We start from the raw sequence: 21,644 nt of genomic DNA, 5'->3' as shown, positions 1-21,644 counted from the left end.
TATCTTCCTGTGATATATTTGTTTTAAGAAATATATAACCTATTTTAAAACAATTAAAAGAATAATTAGCCAAATTGCTGTTTTTTAAAGTTGTTTTTCCCTATTAGAAACCTGAAATGCAATATACTTAACCATGTTACAACTGAGTTAAGTGTATAAATGTTATATTCTGTTCAGTGTATTAGCCAATTAATCCATATTGTGTTGGTGTAAAATACTTGTGGGGGAAGTATTTCACTTGTCCCCTATTCAAAACTCTGACTTGAACGTGCTTGTGTGGATGTTATTTTGTCTCGTCTTGGCTCCAGAAACAGATTTAAATTCCCAGGAAATCTGAAACAAACTACAAGCTTCTGCAGTAGGGATATTTTTTTCCTGAACAATTAATGTTCTCCAGAAGTGTATTACAGGATGCTATAGCTTACAGATGGAAATGGGTGAATTGAAATTATGAACACCCGCAGAGAATGGATCACATAAATATACAACTTGATACAATGGGAATCAATTTATGTACTCTGGGAAGAAGCTTTTGAATTGTTCCTGCTATTTGAGACATTGGAAAACTACTTTTGAGAGTACATTCGATTGTTCATTTCCAATTGGAATGAAAAAAGGGAATCTGATTAGCAAAAGTATTCCTTAAATCTGTTTTTAGGAGAGATTCCTTAGCTTTCTAGACACCCTCAAAGAATCCTCTTCAACAGTTAGAATTGAAACTAGAGAAATTACCTTGTAGCTGGAGGGCATTTGCAGTGTGTTGGATAATATAATTTGTTTTTTGTACCATTTGCTTGATTCATCAACATGAAGATCAAGTCAAAATATGAAGAATAATTATTTACACAGCCTATGGTTTTCAAATGGGAAAATTGGCTGAGTCACACACTCGGACACAGATTAACGATACACTTTTTTAAATTACATTCCCTGGGCGATTTTTAGTCTGTTCAAACTTCAAAATCTTTTAACCACTATGTGAGATTCAGAGATTTTAGAGCTGGCAGGTTTATTTAAACAAATACAAATTTAATAATTTTGATAGGTAACTCTCCCCCCACCCTCCCCATTACCCATTTTATAATGGTAATAAATAATCTTTTATTTGAATATTGTGGGTACAGCATTAAAATGTCTCAAAGTGCTTCACAGATATTTGCTGGCAAGTGCAGTGACTGTATTTGGTGGGCAGTTTGTACACAGCAAGGCTCCAGAAACACCATGAAGTAAATGAGCTCTCCTGGAGACTGATTCCAGGTGGGGTACCGTTCCATGCCAGTTGCTCTCCAATAGTTTGAGAATTCATGAGGCTGGACAGTATCTTGGCAGATTCATTTACTGGGGTGGGTGGGGGAGAAGAATAAGAAGATGCATTGTAGTCGAGGCTTTTCTATCCTTGCCCAACTTTGACACTGCCATTTTCGGCTCACAACAGTAATCGGGTAATGAAACTCCTGTCAGATTTTTTCATTGTCTCCTATTCTCACCCCCGCCCATCCAACATAGATCCCAAGGCCAACATAGCATACTCGGTTACTAGCACTCTCGCCTCTTAAGTCGGAAGGTTGTAGGTTGAAGCCGCACATTGGAACGTTGACCAGTCTAGGTTGACACTCCCAATATATTGCTGGTGGAACGTTGCATTATTGGAAGTGCTATTCTTCTGATGAGATTTAAACTGAAATCCTGCTGCCTGTTCATGGGGATGTGAAATATACCATGTCACTGTGAAAGGAGAAGGGAGTTTCACCTGTTTGAATCTGGGATCTTCAAAGCACAAATAGATGGTCGATTTTAAAATCATCTTCTCCCTGCCCCCTACATGCTGAAGACAATTATAAACTTGTAGGTATGATTAATAAGTGTGTGGACGTCCATTTGCAAGGCTATGATGCATATGAGAAGTTTTGTTTTTAAAAATTAACTTTCGAAGGTTCCAAGCTTGTGATTTGGTGATTTGACTGCATCCAAACTATTGAAGTCATACCTTGCTTGGTCACTTGCCGCTCTTCAGGTAAAGCCTGCTGCATCTCACCTATTTCAGGATGGTTTTCAAATGGAAAAAAGATTTGTTTCCTTTGAAGGAACTGTCAGACTACAGAGTGACCATTTACCTATATTAGTTAAAAGGCAGCTGGGAAATTTTCACAGTAGGCAAATAAAGAGGCAAATGACTGACTGGCTGCATTACTGTTTCTTTACAGAATATTTTTGAATTTTTTTATATTTTTCTAATTGTGGCAGAAATATTCAGCACATCACTTTCTGAGAGGTTTGTTGCACGGGAAATCTATGCATAGTTGTAAATGCAAAGATGGTAGATTTATATTCTAAAATGATCTACACTACTGCATTTTATCCATGACAAGTTTTGCGCATTTCCATTAAGAAGTATTAATATCTTGCTAAGAAGTATTGATAACCTGGCTTTGTATATGTATAAGAAATTCCTTTTATTTGATTCTCATTAATACGATTGTACTGTACACTGTATAGTGTTATGGTCAACAAGTGTAAACAAGACAGTCTTAAGTCCTAATAATACAGGCATGAAACCTATCTTGACTATTGTACGGCTGGCAATTGTTGGTGAGTGAGGGTCGGGGATTGGTGTGGGGGTAGGGCAGATGTAGCCAGAGGTTGTGTGTAGGCCTGAGAATGGTGGAGGGAGGTAGCATGGGAGGGGTCAGGGGAATGGTAATGGTGGTTTGACCAGTGTTGAATTGAGCTTTTGCAAAATGCTACTGTTTGTATTGCAGGGAAAGACCTCTCTTCGCGCAGTGAGACTGATCTTGCCTGCATTTTTGGAAAAAGATCCAAACGAGGCCGAGAATCCCAAGATAAAGAGCAGGTGGAGGTAAAGCAACTTTACATTTTTCAAAACCAACTAAGGAATTGATGGTTAACTTTATTTTGAAGAGGCATAAATTTCTTCTAAATTTTTGGTAGCACCCAAATAATATCTGCTACTTTTTGAAATATTTACTTACTGAATCAATGCAAATGCAGCATCATTCACAGGGTTGTTTGGGTTTGAAATGCATTTTCACAATGGTAATTGAGGCAGAACATTTTGGTAAGTTTCTTTCAACTAATTATGCATAATGTATAAGCTATTATTTATTTGTGCATTGTTATATTGTCTTTTTCTGGTTATCTTTTGTTGATAAAACACCAGGTAATTAAAGGTATCTAATAAGACCATCCAGTACAATAAGTAAGTCATATTAATTTGCATACCAGTCAGATAGGATCAGTCCTGCATTGTTATATTTTAACACTGAATTTTGGTTTATAGTGATGTTCTGAATCAGCTGTACTGCCTCCATCGAGACACACAGTTGGTAAACATAACAGACATATTGAAACAATCCCATTGCCCAACTCTGACATAAGTCTGCCTTGTAGGAATTCTTTTAGGTAAAAGTACATTCATATAAAACCAGACGTAGCGTATGAAAGCAGATGTATTGTACTCCTTTGGTTCATCCGGCAATGGTAAGAGGTTGGGTGGAAACCAAAATGTCCACAATAAATGGCCCTCAAAATGTGGTTGTGCATACATCCCTGCTTAACTATGCACCTTCTACTAATCTCAATAGGATAGAATCTGTCTGGTAAGTATGTATGGGGTGGTTTTAGAATTCTTGTCAATTGTGTGCTTGTGGTACATAAACTCAACGGTTTTAAGTTATAGCACAAAGGCACTACGTGCTAAACAGAAACTGGTTCATTAGTTGCAAGTGGATGCACCTATAGCTGAGGCATGTTGTTGGCAATATTCAGTGAAATTTGTCTATGACATCTGTATTAGTTCATCCAGTTGGAGAGAATGCCTGATTCTGTCCCAACAGGGCTACCCTTGACTCAGGCAGTAAATTCAGAATTGTTCCTGCATTTGTGTTTTGTGGGCATTAATGGTAAACATTGCTGTGAATTCCAGCAATCTCAACAAAGTGTTTTCCACTTTTTAAAAATGTGATCACATTATCTCTCAGCATTATGCATTCTCAAGGATCAGTCGTTAGATGTGGATCAGGTTACATACATCATTTCTACAAGACACCTGTATATCCACATATGCAATGTCACAACCACAGTACAATTTTGTATAGATTTTGTTTCTTCTTCTGTTGGTTGCTGGAATTGGTTATAGTACACCAAACTGCCTGTCACAGAAACACCTTCAAATGTGTTATTTCCATTAAATCCTGTTTTAAGCAAAATAGAATTTTATAAATATTCTTTTACAACAGTTTTATCATCTTCACTTGAAATTCTCTAGTGGAATAACATTGCAATCGGATCTGCTTTTCACCAAGCTACTTCTTAGCTGCTAGTTTCAACTTCTTCTTCATGAGGATAATTGCATTGGTCATAGAGCTGCTACAGACTTTAGTTTTGTTATTCAACATCCAATCTTTTTTTAAAAAAGTGTTCAACATGGAGAATGACTAAATACCTGAATATTATTTGTATTGATTGCATGGCTAATATATGATTCTGAAATAAATAACAATGCTTTATATATGCAGAAGATTAAATCATTCTCCGTGCTTTCAATTCATATTAAAGTTGAAAGGAGACAGAATTAATCATATTTTATAGAATTTTCCTGGTCATAGTCGGCCACTTTTCTGTTACCAAGGAAGACATGTACTTCCAAATGACAACAGGGACAGGAATACAAGTTTAGAAAACGAATACAAGATCCTTCAGTATCTAATTTATTACAGAATGTAAACAAACGTAACTGTGGAAATGATTTGTGTTATTTCTTAGGGAATTTGTAATTAATGATATTGAATATCAAGGAATTTTCATTGCCCCATGGGAATTGGTTCTGGAAGTAGATTGGAGTGGAGTCACCAGAGGTTGTTGTAAAATAGCTGAAGGAGTGCCTATTTGAATGACTGATTCTTTGTTAGGTTTCCCATTAAGCAGGACTGCGAATTAGTATTGCCATTGAGCAGACCCTAACAATTACTAAACTGGTTACTGTTGCTCTGTATATGGCTATTCAGCTAAACCTGTAATAATTATATTAGTACTAGCTAGGCTCCACTGGCTTCCTTTTGCTGAATGGATCGATTTGAAGATCCTCACACTCGTTTTGAAATCCCTTCATGCCCTGGCACCTCCCTACCTCTGACCTGCTTAGCTCCCAAACCGCTGCCTCCACTTGATTGTCTACGGCCTCCTGCATGCCCCTCGTGTCCTCCTTTCCACCATCGGCGGCCGCGCTTTCAGCCCCGACACTCTGAAACTCTGGAACACTCTTCCTCTATCGCTCCGCCATGCCCTTTCCTTCTCTGTCTTTAGGTCGTGCCTGAAGAACTTCCTCTTCAACCATGCCCATGGCGTTGTGCTCCACCACTGTTCAGCGTTCTGCGACTCTGCCCTACATTAGGTATATAAATATAAGTTGTTGATATTAGTACAAGTTCCAATGTCAAAATTACCCAATACCTTTGACTGCATAGCCTGTTGATCAACCTATGGATATTTTTTCCTTCCAGTTTTTCCCACAGCAAAAATCATATTCCTACTTGCCAAAAGTACTCTCAATGTGATCTAAGACCGGCCTATTTTTATTGAAGATGAATAGGATGCAGGATCTGTGCTGTTTAAGAAGTGCAACAATTGTTATCGCTCCCATTGCATTAAAAATGGAAGCACCTGCGATTTTCTCAGAAAGCTGATGCAATGTTTGGGAATATTGAGTTGAAATGACAATGATTTCCCCACCTCCCCCCGAGGGGCTACGAGCTCCAGGCTGGGTGCTGTTTGCCAACTTTGTGTTTTCTGGTTCTGTTTGAATGTGGGAGCAACAAGCAAACAAAAAAACAAAGTACAACTTCCATCAGTTCCTATCAAACTGAACTTCCTGAGGCCTTTGGATTTTTTTTACACATTTGGTCCGGACACCATTTCCTTCCTCCCTCCAGCTGTGTTTCCTGATGTGGTCTTATCACTGGAGAAAATGACTCAGAATAAGATGGGAGCTAGGCATAGACCTGTCCAAACTTTAGAATTGAACAATAAGTCCCTGGCTGCACCAACAAAGTAAATAGGGGACTGTCCAGGGTTTCTCAAAGGCATAAACACTGAGTTCTTATTCTGTGTCCTTATTGTTGAGATAACTTGGATGAATAATGCCCCTTGTAGATCACTTTAGATGTTGCAAGATTGTGAGGCATTCAGACAGGATAATTTAATATTGGATAAGGCAAAATCTATTTTAAAAAAGCAATAATTCAGTTCTGAATTGTTTAGCAGTCACTTTCAGTATTTAGTAATGTTATTGAAAGTCTAATATTGTGTTAATGGAGAGTATCGCATAGGTCCCAGTGGCATCATAATAATATACTCTGCGTTTGATATAATGCCTTTCATGTCAAGAAGATATCTCAAAGAGCTTCACAGGATATATTGTAAAGTGTTCTGACTGTAATTTTGTGGACAAATGCTGCAGCCGATTTGCATACAGCAGTATCCCACAAACAGTCATGAAGTGAATGACCAATTTTATTTTGATGTTATTTCCAGTGCACTGGGTAAAACTCCCTTCTCTTTTCGAATAGTGTCACAGGATCTTTAAATTCTACAATAATAGAAAGATGGGACCTCAGCTTAATGGCTCATACGACACTCACAGTACTGCACTTGAGTGTCAGCCTGAACTATACAAGTTCAAACATTTAAATGGTGAACATTGTATATTATAAATTGTCTATTATTCCCAGGTAGCATTGCAAATTTTTAAAAGATGTTATACCAAGATCTGCATAGCATTGCGGTTAGAGCACTCGTCTCACAAGCGAGAGGCCTGGGTCCTATTTCCGGCAAGGGCGAAATGTTGTTCAAGTTTCCTTACTCCACACACATCTATTTACCTAGCAGTAAGTAGGAACCCGGTTGTTAGCGATTGGCGGATCGCTTTTCCGGGGTTAATAATAATAAATTGGTCACTCAATCCACGACTATTTGTGTGACACTGCTGTCGCAATTGGCTGCCGTGTATCGCCCACAAAATGTACAGTCAATTCACTTTACAGTATATTCTGTGAAGCACTTTGAGTCATCTCGAAGACAGGAGGCATGTGCTCTAACTGCTGAGCTACAGGACTCCACAGGTTGTAAGAGGGTTTATAAAACTAATTAGAAAAAGTTATTTATTTACTTTTTGAAAATTGAGTCCAATTTTTTTTCTAATTCCCTCCCCACTGGCACCTGTTCAAGGGAAGGTGGGGCCAATGAAGCTCCTTGTGTAGCCTTCTCCCTGGCTGAGACCAGCAAACTCAGTGGGACCTGCATTCAAATCAGCCAACTGTTGGTCTGAAAGCTGCAGCTCTGTCCACTACACCATTGGGACTGCCCCCTAAATGGTACTGTTTTAAAAAAATTACGTCAGCGTTCTTGTTTTCTCCTCCCTAATTTTAACCTAGAATTATAGAATCTTATAGCACAGAAAGAGGCCAGTGCTGGCACTTTTGAAAGAGCTACCAGCTAGTCCCACTCCCCACTCCTCTTAACCCATAACCCTGGGGTAACCTCAAACTTTTTTTACTTCTTTAGCCAAGAAAATAACCAGTGCTAGAGTATGATTCAGCAAGCTGTGGGAATGTGTCAGATTGCCCATTCATTATGTCCTGCCTAAAGTGTGAGCGCTGGCAGGTTATTCACCTGTGGGGGAGCATCCCTGCCAAGCCCTCTTGTCCTCACCTGAAGTACATTCATGCATTTTTCAGCATGGATCACTGAGTCCTATTTGGGAGTGGAAACTTGTGATTCATTTTTCTGCTGTTTCCAAAGTCTGGATGCTGAGGCCATTTGTATTGTCTAGTACTGTACTGCTATCCTTGTAGTTATTGAATATTTCAACACGGACCAGGTAGTATACCTGGGACCGCCCTGTCTGTATTGATCAGTATCACACAATTGTGCTTTTTAGTACGATCAAAATAAATTCTTAAATTATGCTTATATCAATCATACTGCTTTACATCACTTCAAAATTCATTATTTGCAAATTGAGTTTCTTGAGTTAAAAAAGAAAATCCTCCCCACCTACTCCAATTCTAATCATCCCTTTCAGTACACTAATGTTTGGTCATCTAACTGCACCAGCTCTTTGAGCTCATGAACACACACCGCTTGTCATGATACTTTTCCTTGTGAGAATGGCTGGTATGTGAAGGCATTTTATAATAATCCTTGCATGTGATATAGCGGGAGGACATATGAAAGCACTTTACAGGATCTGCTATAAAGTGTAATGGTTGTGTATTTTGTAGGCGAACATGGCAGCCACATTGTGCACATCAATATTCCACAAACAGCAATGAAGTTAATAAATTATTTTATTAGGGGGATAGTTTGCCAGGCCACTAGGAGAAATTCCCTTCTCTTTTCAATTAGGGCCATGGGATTTTTTAATGTCTATCTGAACCGGCAGACATGTCCTCAATTTAACGTATCATCTGAAGGACAGTACCTCCAACAATACAGCATAGCACTGCACTGAAGTGTCAGACAAGGCCATGTGAATGAGTTCAAGGCCATGTGAATGAGTTCAAGACCTGACATGGGGCTTGAACCCACAACCTTCTGACTCTGAGGCAAGAGTGCTATCAACTAAGTCAGGCTGATGCCAGCATTTGGTTAGATGTATGAATAACAGGAAATACTAAAATATTATTTTATTTCAATAATTAATTTCTCATGTTACATTTTTGCTCTACTTTAGTACTTTGCCGGATAAGCTGACCATCCTAGTTGTGGCCGTAATTGCAAAGCTTTAAGCAACAAGAGCTTGCATTTATAAAATGCCCTTCACTGGGGCAAGCGTCCCGGAGCACTTGACAGTGGTGGAGTCTGACCCTAAGCCAGAGAGAGATGGAGGGGGAAAGTGACCATAAGCACGATCATAAAAGAAGGACTTTAGGTGGGATTTGAAAGTGGGGAGGGAGGGGGCAAGGCAGAGGAATTGAGGGAGTGAATTCCTGAGCTTCGAGGCATAGTGACTGAAAGCATGGCCGCCAATGGTGCACTGCTGCTCTGACAGTAATTGGTGGGATGTGTGACATTGAATAGGCTAATGCATTCATGCTCTTTCCATTCGCCCCCCACCCCATCTCTCTAAATTCTACTGTAACATGAGCTTCAATCTAGATGCTCACCTGAAAGCTGGTAGTGTATATCAAGGAAAAGAGATGAGTTCAAACAACCTATGAGCGATGGCTTCAAGTTTGTGACCTTCCAAAATATAAATGTATTTTTTCACAAATAATTGCCAGGAAAAAAACTCCACCACCATTATTCAAAGGATTCATATGTGCTCTGAATCTTATGCTCCTAAATTTATAGTGACCCATTTTTGTGTGCTCTTTGTGCTTAATAGCAGAAACTTTGCTATGCCAAGTTTCTAAAGAGACTGTGTAGTCCTAATTGGAAGTGAACTTTCTTAAACATTTTTTACCTGCCTATAAATAAAATGCTACTTGCACTTCTGTCTGTTTCACAAATGATTGTTAAAAAAGCAAATAAATTCTAAAATCTAATAATAATGTAGGTGTTGCAAAATCTCATATGACGTAGCCTAATATTTGCTTCTAAGCATCAGGCTGATAAAAGCAGCTGGAGCACTTATTGGGGGAACAGTCTAAATGGGATGTGCATTCATTATAGCAAAATCTCTGTCCCTATCATATTTGCATGGAAATCTTTTCAGAATAAGAATACACTTCCCTTATTCAGAGTTAGTCTATTTGTTAATCTGAATCTGTTTTCTCGTTAAGGAATTATATTGATCTGGTATCATTATTTTGCTGTTGTTCCCAGGTCTAAATTAGCTTGAATGCATTGACATCACTGGCTGTTTTCAAAATAGTCAGTAATCTGAAGTTAACAGGAGCTTTTTGCCGCATTAATGGCTGCACCTGTAGTTTCCAGTTAGCCTGACTTTTTATTGTTAATTCTGTTTAAAACACACTGACAAAAAGGTCTTTTTAAACTTGCAAAAGAAAATGAACCCTGGTATATAAATGAATCATCTATTTGGTCGTGCAGCAGGAATAAGATGCACAGATATCCAGTAAGGTAAGATTTCATAAGAATAGTATAGGAGTTTTGTGGGGCCAACTCTGGCAAGAGAATGAATGCCCACTTTAGCCAGTGCTATTACTGTTTAGTAACGTGCTGAACACGTGGGCAATAAATCCATAGCTTGTTTAAACAAACATTCACATTTCAATGTCTACAATTGTATATGATGTCCTTGTGGGTCTGTTGTCAAAGTTAATAACAAATAAGGCTGAAACAGAAGGAAGTAGAGAGTTATGATTATACAGTGTTTTGATTGTTCTTTTGGGATTTATATACAAGACCTGTTCACACTAAATGCAAGTCTTTCCGAAAATAAAATTATTCTTTAGGTAATTGTTTTGCAGACTTCCTATTTACTCTAACAAATTATTTTTAAATTCTTCCATTCTGCTCAAAATTTTCTGACTTTTGAAAATAGCTTTGCTAATGTTCAAGTAAACTTGAAGGTTAAAATGAAACTTTTATCTCTGCCCTCAACACTATCCAAACCAATATGATAGACGAGAAGTAAAATGTGAATCTCCCTTTTTCTGTGTCCGAGAGGAGTATTATCTAGTTCTTTAAAATGTTCTGTCTGAAGCATTGCCACTTGAATACTACTGTTTAAGGCAGAGAGACCTTTGTTTTTAGATTGGAATGGGGCAAAGAAGATGGAAAGTGCATTCAGCTTATTGGTGCATTTATACTACTAGTAGACTCCCAGTTGTAGTTTCTATGGTCCTAATATATTTCTTCTCATACTGTGCAGCTTACATTATTCTGAAAATTTATCACCAAGTAATTTGTTTCCTGATGGGTATCCAAAACATAATTTTCATGCATTTTCCCATGTCCTATTTTATCAAGTACTTTGAATAGTCTGGATTTATCTCAAGCATAACGTTTAATTATTTTGTATACTACGTATTGTTTTTTACAGGTATTAACACTTCTCTAATATTTCTTCATCTGTATTTTGGATTTTTTCTCGTTTTTGTACCCTTTATTGGTGCAGATATATATTTCTTTGTGCGTCGAGGTGACCAAAACTGAACAGTTTTGAAAGTGTAGTCTGATAACTATAGATTTCATAGTATCATAAAATATTCATAACAGAAGGAGGCCATTTGGCCCATCGTGTGTGTGTCAGCTCTTTGGAAGAGCTACTCTCCTGCTCTTTCGCCATATCCTTGCATATTTTTCCTCTTCAAGTACCTATCCAATTCCCTTTTGAAAGTTGTTATTGAATCTGTTTCCACCACCCTTCAGGCAGTGCATTCCAGACTGTAATAACTGTGTTATATACATATTTATGTTATATAATTAAAAAAAATCCTCATCTCCCCCGTGGTTCTTTTGCCAATTATTTTGAATGTACGTCCCCTAGTTACCGGCCCACCTGCCAGTGGAAACAGTTTTTCTCTATCTACTCTATCAAAATCCCTTATAATTTTGAACACCTCTATTAAATCTCCCCTTAGCCTTCTCTGCTCTGAGGAGAACAGTCCCAGCTTCTCTAGTCTCTCCTCATAACTAGAATAATCTCTAGCGTTCTGTTAGCTTTTCTTTTTGATTTACTACATTTTCTGGACATTCAATCTGACATGTCTACTGTGACTCTCAGATCCTTGTCTAATGCTGTGTGCCAGCAACATAAGGATGTTGAGTGGGAAGAAACACTTCTTCTTTCCTCTGAATCAGGGCCATAAACCCCAAACATTCAATTTTCAAATTTTGACCATGTGTATTTTGGCCAGGTCAGTTGTTGCACCTTGACAGTTGCATATTAATAGTTGTTGAATGTTTTTGGAGGGGTGGGGAGAAAGAGAAGATTTGTTAGAAAACAATAATTTACTCAGGATTTTTAAAAGCTTTGTTTCAATGTTATCCGTATAACACTGTGGTTAGCTAAGATGCCTTTAAATTGTTACTGGAGATTCTTTTCACAATGATCTATGTCATTTTGTAAGATCTATGCTGCAAATTCACTAAAAGCATGGTTCAAAATTTAGCCTTAAAATAAATCTGGTTTCTACGCTGGTCGTTACTTGCCTAAACCATATCCTTGTATATTCCACACCTCAGCTGTGTGCAAAATTAATGTCCTAGGTATTCTATTCCTACTAAGCATGGATTCTCTTTTTGAAACCAAGTGACATGTTGGTCAGAATTATGAAGAAGTCATCACTATTTGCCTTTGTGATTTTGTGCATAGGTGGGGAATATTATTGTTTTCATTTGTTTTATTGAAATCATGAGCTCTGATAATACAGTGCAATGCTGGGAGAGTGCTGCATTGTCACTGTTGTCATTCAGATGAGATGTTAAATTGAGGTCTAAACTGTTTGTTAAGGTGGATGTTAAAGATCCCATGGCTGTATCCAAAAAGAAATGGGGTTTCTCCCCGTGTCCTGGCCAAAAATCCTCCAGTTAAATTGGTCATTCACTTCTGGGCTGTCTATGTGACTTTTGCTATATGCAAATTGCTGCCATGTTCCAATAAATCACTACACTTAACCCTGATTACCAATACTGTGAAGCGCTTTGAGATGCATCACTATGATAAGGCACTATTTCAAATGCAAGGATTTTTTAAAAAAAACTGGTTAATGAGCAGCTTTAAATTTTTGCTATCTACTAATCTACAATCAAACATGATTTTACTCTACCCTTAATTGCATTATTCTACTACTGTTGCGTTTACTTCTGTTTTTTTTACAGAACTGATGTGGTTGGCACCAGTCTTGTTATTGTTAAGTACAGTTGGATAAGATGGGCACCTCCAGACCTCTGTTTCTTTGTAAGTAGTAACCTCCTGTAGCTCAGTGGTTAGAGTACTCGCCTTGCAAGTGAGACACCTGGGTTCAATTCCAGGCAGGGCAAAACCTTGGGTAAGTTTCCTTACTCCACACGCCTAATAATAATACCTCCAAAACAAAACAATAATAAATTGGGCATTTTCAATCCACGACTGTTTGTGGGACACTGCTGTGCGCAATTGGCTGCTGCGTTTCGCCCACAAATGTACAGTCAATTCACTTCTATTCTGTGAAGCGCTTTGAGATGTTGAAGACGTGAAAAGCGCTATATTAAATGCAAGGATTATTATTATATTTATTATTATTATATTATAAGATTTCAATATTGTGTTAAATTCCAAATTTAACAGGCATCTTAGATTCTGCGCACTTGTAAACCACAAAATGATAAAGTCCAGGATCTTGCATGATTTTACACACCTTATAAACGGATATTTTCCTTATCCAATGAATACAGTGTGGAACACCCATAACAGGAAAAAATTGTAATATGGTCTGGAAGCAATATCTAAATGTTTAATTGCTTTGAATTGCTTTCTTGTCGTTGGAGATGCATCTTGACCTGTGAACAGGAGGGGGAGCCTCATCTCAATTCATTGGATTTTTTGTGTTGAAAGACCTGATATCGTGTATGCAGGACTGTGTGTTATTGAAACCGCCTCTTCCTCTCAAAATTATGTTAAATTTACTGTGAATGTCTTAATTAGAATACTTTTGTCTTACAAAACACTTTGTTTAAGCAGTAGTGAATAAGAAAGTGTTAGTTTGGGGTTTTACCACAATGTCAGATGGTTTGACAAAAAGAAAAAAACAAGTATGGAAACGAAAACTGATTTTAAAAATTCAAGATGTGCATTACCTGTTTTTCTAAAAGTATTATCATTCAATCCTGTACACTATTTATTGTCTATTAGGAAAATCATATTTTTATATACATTAACAATAATCCTTACATTTGATATACTGCCTTTTATGCAAGGAGGACATCCCAAAGCTCTTCACAGGATACATTGTAAATTGGAGTGCCTGGATGCAAGCAGCAATGTTCTGTAAAGGAGCTGTAATAGTGAGTGACCAAATTGGGGAATTTGTTGGCCAGGACACTGGGAAGAACTCTTCTTTTCAAATAGACCATGGGATCTTTAACGTCCACCTGAACAGGTAGATGGGACCTTGGTTTAACATCTCATCCGGTTTAAGCGAGAGTCCTGGGTTCAATTCCAGGCAGGGCCAAACCTTGGGCAAGTTTCCTTACTCCACACGCCTAATAATAATCCCTCCAAAGCAAAACAATAATAAATTGGTCATTTTCAATCCATGACTGTTTGTGGGACACTGCTGTGTGTAATTGGCTGCTGCGTTTCACCCACAAATATACAGTCAATTCACTTAGTATATTCTGTGAAGTGCTTTGAGACGTCTGGAAGACGTGAAAAGCACTATATCAAATGCAAGGATTATTATTATTAGTGCAGTACATCCCCAGCAAAGAATTGGAGTGTCAGCCTAGATTATATTTAAAACAAATCAGTAAATGATGAGTTCTAGATTCATAACTGAGTGGTTTCAGAGTTTAATACATAGACTTTTGGCAGGACAATAGAAAACCTGTCACCTGTAGCTCGGTGGGTTTTTCACACACTGCAACCCTGAACTGTAGACGGATAAAACAGTAATTGAATGACTCCAAACTCCAGAGTATCTTTAGATTGAATACAAATTTATAACTGTTTTCGTGCTATTGAGGAGTTCACTTGTGTGGATAATCCTGGATCATTCGGAATTCAGAGTACATTCCTCAGCAGCTCTTTTACCATTTTGGGTATGTTTCTAATGCAGCAATGATTTGAACTGGCCATATGTCAATCACTGTAATGCGTCTGTCTTTCTTATTCTGTAATCTGGCTGTTATACTTATTCACAGCATTTATATTGATGCCTATACTAGATCATGTACTTGTAAGCAAATTACAGCAAGTTATCTATGCCCATGTGACATACTCAACTGTGTTTGATTCCTGTAGCATGATGACACAGCTGCATTAAGCTACCTAAAACATTCTTGATATCTAAATCTATTGGTCAATTAACTCTTAGTTGGTCTTAATCTGCACATTTAAATAAATTGCCTTCAGAGTAACATTGATTTAGATTTAAATGTTTTTCTTTAAGGATAAGAGTTGGAGGTAGCCATCTGATGTGTGATATGTTTGGCAAAACTGCTATCCATGCCATACAGAAGGATTCAGTGTAAAAGAGTTTCAATTGGGTAGTAAACACCCATCAGAGAGAGAGCATCTACCATGACTAATCCCAATGTTTGATTAAATCAGCTCCACAGATTTTAAAAAGTAAATGTTCCTTACCACATTTTTATGTTTTGCTCGAATTTTTCTCTTCCCAGCTCTTCTGTTGAAGACTTCTCAATCCTCTTTGAGTAGGAGTAATTATTATCCTTTTGTACCTTATCCAACTGGTTGTTCATGTTTGAGTCTTGATGGGTAACTTGACTGCGATTAGCGTAGCTAAACTTAAACCTATCCCCATGAGGTCCACACCATCAAGCAGGGGTTGCTTTTGAGCCATCAGAAAAGTTTGAAGTGAATGCTTCAACATTTCTACACATACTTTATCTGAATGTCTATCTGTGACCCAGCACTGTACTGAACTAATGTTATTTCAGTCTGTTTTGTGGGATAGTGGCAATGAAAGATTAATTTCTAATGAGCTTTCTAGTAAATAGCTTTCCATTAAACCTAGAAAAGCACCCATCAACCAACCCTTGCTGGATTTGAACCCAGTGGCCTGGATGTGAACAGCTAAGTCTTCATCTTGCGGTACCAACTAATTCTTTCCATTTTTTGCGGACTTATCCGAACGTCTTACTCTTATTATAAAGCTGTATATCACTTCACATTAACTCCAGAATTAAATTAATAATGTTAATCCTGTCTCGCCATCTGCTGAGTGGGACAGTGGCAAATAAAGATAAATTTCCATGAATGAAATACAACCAGGAAATGCTTTGGAAACATTAGTCCTGTTTGTGCTTATGGCGAGATGAACCATGCTGAGCCTTTTTTCGGTTGCTATTCTTTGCAGTAACGGTCATTCACATTGGATGACTGATCTACAACTGAAAACCTAGGAAACGGCACCTTTAATCGAGGACAGTTGTGGCAGTTTTTTGGCTGAGGCCAGGCCCAGGTTGTTTGCTCCTTGGGGCTTTGTTAAGCTCCACTGCAGAGCTGAAGGGAGAGGCTTTGATTTATCAGCAGCCCTTTGTTCAGTCAGTTTATCCGACCAGAAAGCCGAGTTGGCTGTAACGCGTCTCCATTAGAGACTGAACATTAGCTGAAATAAACCATCCTGCTCCTTGTGAAAAATGTCTCGTGATTGGTTAATTAATCAGTCAAAGGGGAATGACATGGCGCTTGGCTTGAGGGACTAGGCTACAGAGGTAAACCAGTCTGTTGATAAATGGTTGGTTCCAGAATTCATACATCACAAATACTTAGTAATTTTTTACCTGCGATTCGGTGCAGGCAGATTGCAGACGATGCTTTCTCCTTTCCGCTGCCGTTGTTAAACTGTTGCTGCATTGCACTGTAGTCTCAGCAGCCACTGACACTACAATGCTTCACGACAGATCGCCTGCTAACTTGGAGAAGAGTTTTGCATTTGTCATTTTATTTTAGGCAAGTTGGTAATAAAGTTGAAATATGGTGACATTTGAAGGTGTTCACTGTACTGTCATTCTGCTTGTTTTGCCAATGACTTGTTGGACATTGAATGCAAACTTGAGTCAATAATATACAAACAATTTAAAATTCTACATGGGTCACGATACCCTCACAATGAGCAGCCCTATTTGGGATAAATACAAATGTGTTACATTCTCCATGCACTTGGAATTGTGTTTCAGAAAGATTTTTCAGAAATATAGGCAGAACTTTTTTTGAATTCTTAAATCTTTCATAGATGTAAAACATAATCAAACCTTGGTAAACTAGGAGATCCTTCCCTTCTCCCCACCAGCAGTTTCTACCTGATCTAATGTTTTGCTGTTAATTTACTAGTTTATAAGATCAAGTATCATTCTAATGAAGATACAACTTTCTAGAGACCACAATTTTATTGGCAACATGAAATGGCATAAGGGTAGGTTTCTAATAGCAGTATACAGTAAACCCAGGCTCTGGGCATCCAGAATTCATACCTAGCCAGACCAGGCTTGAAACTGAGCCTGTCTGCGTGTAGACTTCCACCGGCCCACTCTCCACTCCCCGCCTCATTGTGCTTGCTGGCCTTCACAGTGGCCAGGGTTATCAGCTTGATTTGGTTTGATTCTCGCAGGCAGAAGATAGCTTATTGGCCATCTTCTACTCGCAGGAGTCAAACAATAGCAATTCAAACAACTGGCATTTACTGACATTTTTGAAAAAAAGTACCGTCTCATCAGACCTGATCTTGCCCCCATTAGTCCCGCTAGTCAAAGTTTTAGCTTATTAGAAAGCATTTATATTGAATATACCCTGAACGTTTCTCTTGTAATATATTTGCTTTGCTTAATATATTATGCTTTAATGTTTTAAGATGAGCAAAAATCTTTATATGAACTTGTGTACAGGTAGAACACTTGCAAGTGGTAGATCATAAGATCAGGTCAGATGAAGAAGGCCCCTCAGCCTATTTGATCTCATCCATCCAGCTTTTTTCTTTCTTTTGAATTAGATCATTCATGTGTACAAGGAACAAGAGAAATGACAGCACAACTCCCTAAGTTCTCTGACTGAATATTGCCCCCCCACCCCCCATTCTGACACAGCTCCCCCCAAATTATACTCTGTTCCCTTCCTTCATTCAGTTTCAAATTCATATCTGAGTTAACCTTAATACTCAGTGACGTCATTTTGAGTTTTTCATGCGTTTCTTTGTCTAATGCCTTTTGGAATTCAAGGTGGACTACATCAAGTGGCTTTACTATTCTATATTCCTACTTGTACTCCTCTACTCCTGTGCTGGCTGTCATTTATTAAGTTATAACAATGATTTATTATAACAATTATAATAAGTTAAAAGTCATTTTCCATTGTCTTTCTGATGATTGACCCCCATCAGTTTTCCAATTATTGAGGTTAGGCTAATGGGTCTGTAGTTGCCAGGTATGGTTTTGTCATCTTTCTTTCTTGAATATAGAATCCACATTTGCTTGCTTCTAGTCTGCTCAAATTTCACCAGTGGTGATTGATTCCCTTGTATGTCTGTCTGTCGATGCTTCATAAATCTTCTGCCTTGTCTCTAAATATCCTGGGGTACAGTTAATTCATTCTGGAGGTTCGGTGGTTTTCAGCCCCTTGAGTCTACCTGTGAAACTAACTTCTAACTTAATTTTCTTCCACAAAGAATATATAAAATACTTTTTTAAAAGCGAGATCAAGTTTACTTCCCGAGTAATAATGGGTCTCAATTAAATTGAACTCAGCTGTAGAACTAGTGCACTTGTTAAGCACAAAGATGAAAGATGTCTGTGTTGGTGAAAACAGCATTCTTACTTGTTTACATTTTGTACTTGTTAGTTTCCCCATGTTAGGTGGCAGCATGGATGGGTTTGGTTCAGAGTAAAGCTCGTTCTACTCTGTCTCCACAATGTATTTTGACCTCGGCCTCAGGCAACCCCCCCCTCCCTATTACCATTTCCCACACAGCTTTCTTTGGGTCTGTTTGAGCTGGACTGCCAATTACTGCTCCAGGACACTACTCCGCATGAAGGGTGCTATATAAATACTGCTGAATTATAGGCAGTGTTTGTGCTGTGAATTTGTGCCCATTGCAACTGGACTGAGATACCCCAACTTATTTCACTTAGACTTGGGGCAGAAAGACTTTAAACCTAGCAATTTAAAATAGATTTAACTTTACTTGTCAGACATAGGATAGTACTTTAGTTTCACGGTCGAATGCCAGGTATATTTTCAATATAGTTTACAATTTATTCCTGTGCAAAAATGGGACCGGCTTCAATTTTGTAAACAAAGCTAGTAAGGGTATGCCAACTGCATGTTTCTTTTTTAAAACAAATTCTACTGGCTCAATATCTTTTTCCTAAATTTGCTATGGAGTTTGTGTGGCAGGTACTATGGTGGAAGAGATGGTTTATGGGGAAACGGTGATGTGAGGGCAAATAAACTTCAGTCGAGGGAGTTTGAGACTTTAAAAAAATGTTGTTCATTCTGCTATGCAGAAATTTGATATTATTTAAACATGGTTTCTGTTTGCATCATATATAAATTGACAAATACAAATAAACCAATTGTTAATGTATCTGATTTGCTGTGTGCAGAACTTTATAAATGTGCCATTTCACTACTTGCCCTGGTCCTTAATATATTTACACTACCATGAATGAAAGGTGACTGGCCACTCTGTCAGGTGCAACGTGAAATTGGGGCAGAATAGTGAGCGTCCCTGGCAATAGAAATGATAGAATTGTGGAAAGATGGTGAAGCAATAAAATAGAACAAATTTAATTTTAAAGTTTCTTAAGCCATAGTAAATTTTGGGGATTGCATTTAAAAAGGTGCAGTAATAAAATATTTTATGAAGAGTGTTAACAACAAAACTTAATAGTGAGTATTTCACTGTTTACTTACGAGAACTGAGTCAATATAATTACATTTTCCATCATTCTAGGACCTATAGGAGAAAATATAGTGGCTGAGTCAAACTGATTTTTAAAAATTGCTGTGCTTTACCAAAATCATTTTTCCTGTGTGAAGGGCTATATTTCAAACCATTGGTTATGTGTCACATCCCTTTCTATTCATTGCTTCATAGAGATGGATTCATTATGTTAGAAATAGACATGACCTAGCCATGCCATTTTCTTTATATTTCATGTTAGATTAATGAATGTGTTTTTTTATTGAAAATATTTAAAGGAACAGTATTATTTAAGGCAACTAGATGTGTACCAGTTTGTAAGTTGGAAATTAAATTTAACACCCCATAATTATTTTGTACAACCTTTATTTTGCCTTTATTATTAAATTTACATAAAATGTGTACAAAGAAATAGCATTTTATAAATGTCTCCATGTGGTAAGTTGGAATCTTTATAAGAGTTTGTTTTGCTGCTTTTTATAAATTTCCTTGTGGCAAATTATTCAAAAGGAAACTCAAGTTAACCATGTTTACATTCAGTCACGGTATTCTATCACAATTTAAAATCTGTGTCATTCCAGAAGTCTATCTCATTTTAACAGATAAGATTTTTTTATTGTCCAACTTTGTTGCTAATCAAATGACCAGTTAAAAATTAAAGATCAAACTAAAATTATTTATGTACCGATTTAATGTTAATATTTAGTTTTATAAATAAAATTAAAAAGTGAAGGTATAATTGTATCATAGTTTAATAATTTATTAAATATTGATGAATTAAAAAAGCTACAATTTGTTAGAACGCTCCTAGTTCTATGAGTGAAGATAAACACAAATTTGAGTGTGGAAACTGCGGATAACAATTGATGTCTGTCCTTACATACATTTGGAACCTGAAATAATCTGTACAGGTTTTTGGCAGATAATGTAAATCTTTTACCCAATCTGGCATCTTCTAGCCGAATTGCTCAACCCAAAGAGGAGTGTGAGGCAGTTGAGCTGCAATTTTAATTATTTTTGACATGCCCTAGTTACTAAAAAAAAGTATTGCTTTGGCAAAGTCCTGTTCATTACAAACATTTGAACAGGATAAAAGTACAGGAAAACCTCTTAACTGTGCCAGATTATATAATTAAATGTTGTGTTTTTCAATTTATAATGTTGGGAACTTTTAAATGTTGAATGTTAAATGTTTAATTTCCTGTGAAAATTATGATGCAGGGTATACTTAAATGAAAGCTGCATTGCTCCATATTCACTAAAAAAAATGTTGTGCCAAGTTTCTATGGTACTACAGTGGATAATTGCAATTCAACAAAACTGATGTTATTGTACTTCACAAAGTGATGTTTTTACCCTCCTCCCCTTCTCCTACCATCAACATAAGGCAAATTATTAATTTGTGTTGGAAAACTTTCAGAAGCCTTAATGTCTGGAAGTAAATCCTGGCACGGATGAACAAGTAGCTAATTTGTGCAGTTGGACATAAACCTTTTCAAGAAAAGGAGATGTATTTGTCGATGTGTTGTGGTGAGGGAGTGGTGCACACACATTCAAGAAATTAAGGCAGCAGGAAAACCAGGGGCTCAAGTATGTTATGATATGCAATTAAGGATTAACCAAACTAATCTGCTGAAGAACTTTTACCACTACACTCTTCATTTATCTTGGCATTGTATACCTTCAGTTTTTTTTACCCCAACATTGTGTAATTGACAATCATAGCCAAAATTTAGCCATTGCGTTTATTGCCTGCAGAATTGGGTGTGGGAAATGGGATTTGTATGTCCTGATTCCCTAACATGTTGAGCACCTTTATCAAAGAGCTGGGCCAACAAAGTGGGGGGAGAAATTCTATTTGATGTAGGTTTAGACTTTTTTCTTAGAATTTCAGAACGTGCATAAGTTGGAAAAAAAATCAATCCTAATTTTCAAGCAAAATTTTCTGTAATTCTTAAATCAAACAGGTTTCAAAATTTAGATGGAATTCAAGCATTTTCATGTTCTGCAATACTAAGAAAAAAAGTCCCACTCCAAATCCAGGGGGAATTTCTCCTCGAGTTCTTTATGACCCTT

The 21,644-nt window shown here is 37.4% G+C and overlaps 1 protein-coding gene across 3 annotated transcripts in view; it reads left to right on the top strand.

Annotated features, from left to right (window-relative positions):
- The window catches only part of pinx1 (PIN2 (TERF1) interacting telomerase inhibitor 1), a 59,715-nt gene that overhangs the window by 17,098 nt on the left and 20,973 nt on the right, over positions 1-21,644 (top strand). For 2 of the 3 annotated variants that reach the window (XM_007904460.2, XM_007904461.2), the window contains exon 6: positions 2,760-2,857. In XM_007904460.2, coding sequence (XP_007902651.1) covers positions 2,760-2,857 — 98 coding nt within the window. Of the gene's footprint in view, positions 1-2,759; positions 2,858-12,807; positions 12,887-21,644 lie in introns of all 3 variants that reach the window. The other variant, XM_007904462.2, reaches the window with a different exon arrangement.

This window comes from Callorhinchus milii, unplaced genomic scaffold (assembly GCF_018977255.1).
Source record: "Callorhinchus milii isolate IMCB2004 unplaced genomic scaffold, IMCB_Cmil_1.0 Scaffold3, whole genome shotgun sequence".
NCBI classification, from domain to species: domain Eukaryota; kingdom Metazoa; phylum Chordata; class Chondrichthyes; order Chimaeriformes; family Callorhinchidae; genus Callorhinchus; species Callorhinchus milii.
This window is presented reverse-complemented; position numbering and strand designations above follow the sequence as displayed.